Here is an 8,302-nt window from a genome sequence, read left to right as displayed (position 1 = left end):
CCAAAATTCTTCATCCACATCACTTTTCTCCTCTTCCCAATCAAACTAAGAAAAGAAATCTCTCAACAAGATGTAGACCTTGTTTATAGCCAACTTGACAAGCGGTTGCAACATGTTGTGCAAGAGCTCATTAAACCTACTACTATATTCGAACAGGTGTTTTGACCTTGTCTCATCTAGTTATTAACTCTCTAACTATGTCTGGCACTCACATTTGTCTTGGAGGCTTGCTTGTAGTTCCTACTTTGGTGGTCTAAGAGTCTAATCGACCACCATGCTCCAGCTATTAGCATTGCGCCTTCCCTATTGCATTTGTCCTTAACATTTTGTGTTGTGAATAGGATGTCTTTTGTTTGATCATGGCTTGGCCAACCAACTGCACACCATTCATCCAAAAAGGCAAAACCTCCTGCACCCCATCACATTTGTTGCTTGATGCCAGATCTGGCTCCCCTTACCCATGTGCGTTGTTTTGTCTCTTCTTCTAGTTTGCATCTACTTTGGTTTACTACTCAATTAAAGCATTACCAAGTTGATTAGGAAGGAACGCTATGGAATGTCCTTCCTAAGGTTGAGACTTCACCACATCCATGTAGCCCTCACACAGCTTAGTAGGTTTAGCAATTCTTTTTTCCAATCAAATCGAAAACAAAAATCATCCAAACACTCCATTTGACACCTTGCCATCATCATTTGTCTCTTTAGACTCAGCTTCTGGGTCTTTGTCAATCAACCATCGAATTGAAACTTGGAGTGGTGCACTAAATGCCATTCATGATCCTTGACTTCCTTTGGTGGGGCTATCTTCTAATATAGTCCCCTTAATTCGTGTTGGTTGCACTCCTCAATCTTTTGAGTTCTGAACGTGACTTGCTGAATCTCCATTGACTAATATCAATATATGATTGTATAAGAGACCCTTTCTTCTAATGGATTCTTCCCTGCCCACTAGACATCTAAAAACCTACTCCTACCTCAAGTATCTTCCTCAAAAATAAATAAATAAAATAAAATCTTCTTGCAAGGTGTCTCCACTAGTCTTGGCCACTTGCAGTCTTCATGGGTTCTCAATTTCTACCTCTCGATGATATGCGACCATTTGTGCTAGTACCTTTGGACACACCTGGTTCAAGAGATATTGGCATGAACAAATTCCCTATTGTTGGTTTTGACCAATGCAGTCACCTCATTCACAAATATTGCATATTGTATGCTTGACAGAGTCATGGCTGGTCCGATTATCCCCACCTATAAAAGTTTACAAGGGAACCCCTTGATTGTGTGGTGGTGGGGATAGGGGTAGTGTCATAAACGACCCTCATGGGAAATAGAACTAGATGAAAGTCAACCTAGAGAGGGGGTGAATAGGTTAAGACTAGTGATATGTGTGTGTGAGTGTTTTGTTTTGTTTTTTGTTTTTCCAACTAACTAACAATTAAAAATTAAAGCAAGTAAATGAAACAAATAGACAAGGCACCAGCGTTTTACAATGGTTTGATTTAAATGAATCTACATCCACTCCCTTCTTGTTCTTTAGAGTATTTATTAGTATGCCAACTTTCAATACAATGATTAGGGACACAACAACTCCTACGAACTCTTTGCTTAGGCAAGACAAAGAATGAAATTAAATGAAAGAAAAATGCAACCACTTATAAAAGCTTGGTGGTGGCTCCTTCCTTGAATGAAATGAATGCAATGAGAGCCTCAAGCTTTCTCCAATCTCTAACTTGAGATCAACACTATGACCTCCTTTAAGATGAAGCAATGAATATCTAGATGGATTTTGATCTAAGGGAGGTTAATAGGTTAGAGCAAAGGTACAATTAAGCGATCTTTAACACCTTAGAGTGTCATAATGACCGCTATTTATAGCAAAGAGATTGAGACAAATGGGTGCCCATGGATAAAGAATATTCGTATATTTGAGCTCACCCCCAAGGTTATCCAACTCAATATGGCCATTAGAAACTAGCTGTTAGAAGTCCAGTTGTTTCCATGGTCAACTGACAATTGTTAATACATCTTGGTGTATATGGAATATTAGGAATGCAGCACTCTTTAGAGGGCTTGATGCCTCCATAATTTATACAATGACTACTTTCTCTTATCTATATGCAGATATACAATCTCACATTATGGAATGTCAAAGGGCTCATGGGGAATCTTATCAAAGGCCTAGGCATATTATTTTTGAAGAACTTACTCTTTTTCAAATTTTTGTTGATGGATCATGAGATAGTATTTCACACAAAGGAGGAAGAGGGTGCATCATGTGGGATTATAATGGTGGCTTTGTTGGGATCAAAGCAAATGTGGACATAGTGCTTCAGCAACTTTAGTTGAACTTGAAGCCATTAGAGATGACATTACTCTGGGCTCCTCTTTAGGAGCGGTTGATTTGCATATTCATTCAAACTGTTTACTTGCTATTAGTGCTCTCCAAGGTCTCCAATCATCTTTAGATTGGATGTCTCAGTTTAGTTGTAGATATTTTAAAAGCGTTGTTCTTTTTTTCCTAGAGTTACTTTTAGTTATATTCCTAGGACTGGCAATGGCTTTGCCGATTCCCTTGCTGGGGGTGCTTGTAGGCTATCTCTAGCTAGATCCAGGTGGGGTATACCACCGTTGTTTATTGTGGATTCTTCTCGTTTTGTATAAGTCTTTTGACCTAAATTCTTTCATTTAATATAATCGATACTCTTTTGTTTTGGCCAAAAAAGAATTGACAATTGTTAGCGACCATAGATCATAGGGCTTTTTGGTCTACCGGTCAACTAGGGTGTCTTCATTGTATGCATCGTTAGCTTTTTGAAATGGTGTATGTCAATAGGCATTAGCTCACAATTGACCGGAACTTAGACCATGGGCCTTTTTAGGGCTTTTTAAAATATTTTGTAAATTCCTTTACACCCTTAACGACTAAAAATAGTCCATTTTGCCCATATTCTTAGTTTCTTAAAAACCTTAACTAGAGAATTTCATGCAACTACACTTGCCATCTTCTAAATCTATATACATGGAGATGTCCGTTTATTGGACATCGATACCTTGAGTCCTTATAATTCATCTTTTCATAGTGCTTGGATTGGTTCCGTACAGTCTACGCCCTCTGCTTGGGTGTTTTGCTTTGTATAGCTTCTAGTACATCTTACATACACAAGTAAAGCATTAACTCTCCCTTGTATATGTTTGTGATCATCAAAACATTGTGTTTTGTTATTGTTTCCTAGCTTTGTTGTGCAACTTTGCTAACACTTTCTTGAACCTCTAACATTTAATGTATATCACCAAGTAACAGACTGTGGTTCAAGTTGGAATCACCTCACCTCAAGCTTAGTATACCCCCATCTCCACCACACAATTTGGTGGTGGGGTCCCACCTCTGAAGCTAACAAGGTGGGACCCCCTTGATTATATGATGGAGGGGGGTGGTCGTCCTATTCTCAAGGGTAGCACAATCTGACTCGATTTCAGTTAGGATCACCTCACCTTGAGAATAGTAAATTAATCTCTCCACCACAAAATTAGGTGGAAATTCTATCTTTAAAAATTGATAGGGTGAAACCCCTGATTGAATGACAGAGAGTAGTGAAAGCTCTCAACGGGATCAAAAACACACTTAACCCAATAGTCAAGGATGAATTTCCAAGCTATGGGTTTGAACTGAAACCAAAGCATAGAAATGGTTATCTCTCCACCTTGAGAATAGTATATTAATTTCACCGCCACACAATTGGGAGTCCTACCTTCAAAAGTTGAAAAGCTGAAACGCCTGACTGCATGATAGTGGAGAAAACCTTCAAAGCGAGCAAACTGAGACTTAATCCAATAGTCAACAAAGAATTTACATAGCTAGCTAGCCAGTGGTTTGGAGACAGAACCCAAACCATAAAAATTTCCATCTGAATCAGGCCTGGCTTGTACTTGCCTTACAAGTTACAACACAATGCAGGGTCAAGGTGAATATAAACCGCACTAGCTAACTAGCTATGGACCATAAAGTCGTATGGCGTGTATGCCACGAACTAATATTCCCAGTTTCCCTAAATAATATGATGGAAGTCTTGATGGAGACTCTTTGTGAGTCGCTGTATTAGCTGACCATACTCGCCAAGTTTTTACCGCAGAAAAGTCCATCTTGACTTTAGAAAGTTCACCGGAGAAGAGTCCATCATGACCCTTGGCGTTTTAGCTACCAACGTTTACGATACGAAAGCCAACGTTTACCATACGGAAATAAAAGAACCGAGTTTTTCTGCCACCAACTACCATACAATTTCCTTGTCTAACTTGACAAATTTTATCCCATGCGTTTTTGAATCTGTTGAGGAGACTAGAAAAGTCTAGTTGCCTGAAGTAACCGCATTTTCTTCAATTTCCAGCAATGGCATTAGAGATTTCAACATCCATGTCAATTTAAGCACCAGTTCCATTGATTTGATACCCAACGTCGCTCAGTGCTAGCTTCCTCCAATGGCTTCTGTAATCTCACAAATTCTCTTGCTCTTGCATCTTCTTATTACTGTTTTTACCAATTCTGCACAGGCTTACAGTAACATTACCTTGGGCTCTTCTCTGTCCACTGATGATAAATCTCCTCACTGGGCATCTCTATCCGGGGAATTTGCTTTTGGGTTCAAGCACCTACCAGGAAGCAATCTCTTCTTAGTTGCAATCTGGTTTCAGAATGTACCAGATAATACAATTGTTTGGACAGGAAACCAAGGGAGCCCAGTGACTGGAGGGTCTAAAATTGAACTTACTAACGCAGGGCTTTCCCTTACTGACAATAGAAGCAGAGAGATTTGGAGCGCCACGTCCATAGACAACAGTCAGGTAACCTCTGCGGCCATGCTTGATAATGGAAACTTTGTTCTGAGGAGCAATGGATCTGCAGGTACTGTATGGAGTAGCTTTACTAATCCAACTGACACCATGTTGCCCTCACAAATACTGGAAAGAGGCAGCAAGCTCACGTCTAGGCTAACCCAGCAAAACTACACTGCCGGAAGATTTGAGCTTCCTTTTCAGGCCGATGGAAACCTTGTGTTGTATCTGAAATCCAGGCCTACTGATGATTATTACGATCCATACTATGCAAGTAATACAGTGGGAATTGGTTCGCAGTTTGTCTTCAATAAGTCTGGAGAGATTTATGTAAGACTAAGGAATGGAACCGTTTCCGATGTGGGTTTAGCAAATTCAGGTTCAGTAAGTGACTTCTACAACATCGTCAGGCTTGATTTTGATGGAGTTCTCAGGCGATACACTTATCCGAAGAGTGTTAATGGAAGATGGCCACAATCATGGTCTATCTCGTCATACATTCCTTCGAACATTTGCACTCAAATTCAATCAGATTTCGGAAGTGGAGTATGTGGGTTTAACAGTTACTGCAAACTAGATCAGAAACAGAGGCCAACCTGTGCATGTCCACCTGGGTATGTGTTATTGGATCCTGATAACACCTTCAATGGATGTAGACCGAATTTTACTGCACAAAGTTGTGACAAGGGTGGATTTGGTAGTGAAGAAAGTAAGTTTCACTTTGAAGAGATTCCGAGCACGGATTGGCCTTTGGCTGATTACGAGCATTTTCAAGGGGTAAATGAGGACTGGTGCAGAGAGAATTGCATAGACGATTGTTTCTGTGCAGCTGCTATAATCAGAGATAACAACTGCTGGAAGAAGAAGTACCCTCTCTCAAACGGAAGAAGTGATGCTAGCGTTGGAGGAAAAGCACTAATCAAGGTTGGTTCTTCTTCTACAGCAACCCTTAGTCCTCCTTCTCCTCACCTCTCTAATAAGAAGAAAGAGAATGCCTTGATCCTTACTGGATCAATTCTGTTAGGCAGCTCTGTGTTTCTGAACTGCGCCTTGTCACTGGCAATTTGTCTGGTCTTTTATTTATCACACCGCAGAAAACTAAAGAAGAATCGTCCGTCGGCAACAAACACAAGTGGGTTGATGAACTTGCGTCTTTTTACTTATAAAGAGTTGGAAGATGCTTCAGATGGTTTCAAGGAAGAAGTTGGAGCTGGTGCTTGTTCAACCGTTTATAAAGGGGTTGTGGAATTGGACTGTAGAAGAGTTGTTATAGCAATAAAGAAGTTTGGCAAGATACAAGAACAATCTGACATAGAATTCCAAACAGAAGTGAGTGCTATCGGAAAGACAAATCATAAGAACCTCGTTCAGCTCATTGGATATTGCAATGAGGTTTCACACAGGCTTTTGGTGTATGAATTCATGGCAAATGGATCCTTAGCCAGTTTCCTTTTCCGAAGAGTGAGGCCAGAATGGAAACATAGAGTACAAATTGCCTTTGGGATTGCAAGAGGCCTTACATATTTGCATGAAGAATGCAATACCCAGATCATTCATTGTGATGTCAAGCCTCAGAACATACTTCTGGATGATTCTTATGGTGCCAGAATTGGTGATTTTGGGTTAGCAAAGCTTCTTAAGATTGACCAAACCGGAACAATGACAGGAATTAGAGGTACCAGAGGATATGTTGCCCCTGAATGGTTCAAGAACATGGCAATCACATCAAAAGTAGATGTGTACGGTTTTGGTATAGTGTTACTGGAAATAATTTCTTGCAGGAAGAATGCCGAGTTCATGATGGAAGGTGAAGTGACAATACTTTCAGAATGTGCTTATGATTGCTACATGGATGGGAATCTCCAGTTGCTCGTGGGTAACGATGAAGATGCAATAAGTAATTGGAAGAGGCTAGAAAGATTTGTCATGGTGGCACTTTGGTGCATCCAAGAAGATCCATCTTTGAGGCCATCCATGAAGAAGGTTACCTTGATGCTAGAAGGTGCTGTGGAGGTTTCTGTGCCACCAGACCCTGCTTCCTTTTTCAGTGCGATTGATTGAATGCCCTGAATCTTATCAGTAAACATGAATTTTGAGCCTCCATAAATCTTAGACCTTGTTCCACCTTCTGTTCTGGTTTACTCTACTCGAAACCCTAAGGATTTTGAATTTATTTATTTATTTATTTTTGGTGAGGAGCATTTTGAATAGTTGCATATTTTCATTGTTGGCAACATTGTGTGAGTTGCAATGTTCATCGTATTAGGGAAGACATGTGTCATGTGTTGATTGTGTGATGTATTTCCTATATCTAGTGATCGATGATGTACTCAAACATGGGTTTAAATCCTCGGCGGCGCTCATTCGAGCGGCCATCCAGCGGCTGCTCTGGATGAGCGCCACATGTCAACTAAAAATCTCAATCGTTCAATGTTTTATTATGTTTTCAATTTAAACCGCTCAATAAACCCGGTTTAAGACCAAACCGTGTTGCCTATCAACTCGCTTTAGATGATCGAATCCTATGGGCTCTCTTCTCTACCCTCTCCCCAGGCCGATCGGAGTTCCTAGCCGGACTCAATGAAGACTGGGGAATGTTATCCTAAATATCATAAAGTATCATCCTTGAAGCATCTACATTGTTCATATCCAACATCTCCTTTGTCCGCTTGATGTCAGATGCAATTCTTTTGACTTTACCTTCCAAAAAGCAAGTTTCTCATGAAATTTCTGAAACATCAGATACAGCGAGAGTATTTCCACATAGTAATTTGCTTGGGTTTTGAATCGAAACAAGCCATATCCCTAGATTTTTCAACATTCACAAACCTTTCTGCAACTACCTTGTTGTTCCATTGGCCTAAAATGAAGGTGTTGTCATTGTTGGCAACTTAAGTGGGTTTTGATATGGTACAGCAACACACAAAAAGGTTCCGAGAGAAAGAATCCAATTCAAATAAAGAAAACTCAAGAATCCCGTTTTTGAGAGTCTCTGTCCAGTTTTGATCAACCTCTTCATCGAATGGTCATCCAGTGTCCGATTGAGCCGATTTTTGGAGGAGAGCTTCATGACTTCTTGATCTTCAAATCCAACGGTGGGATTGTTCATTGGAGATCTGTAAATTAGTCCGATTGATACGTCAAAACACTTCTTGTTTAAGTCAGATAGGAACTCTGAGTTTGATTCAAACTCTGAGTCCAGTTTTGATCAACCTCTTCATCGGATGGTCATCCAGTGTCCGATTGAGCCGATTTTTGGAGGAGAACTTCACGACTTCTTGATCTTCAAATCCAACGGTGGGATTGTTCATTGGAGATCTCGAAGTTAGTCCGATTTGTACGTTAAAACACTCCTTGTTTAAGTCAGATAGGAACTCTGAGTTTGATTCAAACTCTGAGTTAAATTAATCTATAAAAGGAGAGCAAACTCCAGCAGAAGATGAGGATGTTTTGAGGAGCTTGGGAATAGCGT

The 8,302-nt window shown here is 40.2% G+C and overlaps 1 protein-coding gene across 1 annotated transcript; it reads left to right on the top strand.

Moving 5' to 3' along the window:
• Nucleotides 1–4,476: 4,476 nt before the first annotated feature.
• Nucleotides 4,477–7,015, top strand: LOC149012283 (G-type lectin S-receptor-like serine/threonine-protein kinase LECRK3). Its single transcript, XM_089157567.1, has one exon. It carries the CDS (start codon nucleotides 4,477–4,479, stop codon nucleotides 6,889–6,891), a length of 2,415 nt encoding a protein of 804 aa, XP_089013693.1. The 3' UTR covers nucleotides 6,892–7,015.
• Nucleotides 7,016–8,302: the final 1,287 nt, after the last annotated feature.

This window comes from Hakea prostrata, chromosome 6 (assembly GCF_041222555.1).
Source record: "Hakea prostrata isolate BN-2017 chromosome 6, UWA_Hpros_2, whole genome shotgun sequence".
Taxonomy (NCBI): domain Eukaryota; kingdom Viridiplantae; phylum Streptophyta; class Magnoliopsida; order Proteales; family Proteaceae; genus Hakea; species Hakea prostrata.
The sequence above is the reverse complement of the archived record's forward strand: the minus strand, read 5'-3'. Positions and strand labels throughout refer to the sequence as shown.

Bases quoted from the DNA above. Each gene is read 5' to 3' on its own strand.
- LOC149012283 (XM_089157567.1), top strand. From the start codon at position 4,477: ATGGCTTCTGTAATCTCACAAATTCTCTTGCTCTTGCATCTTCTTATT.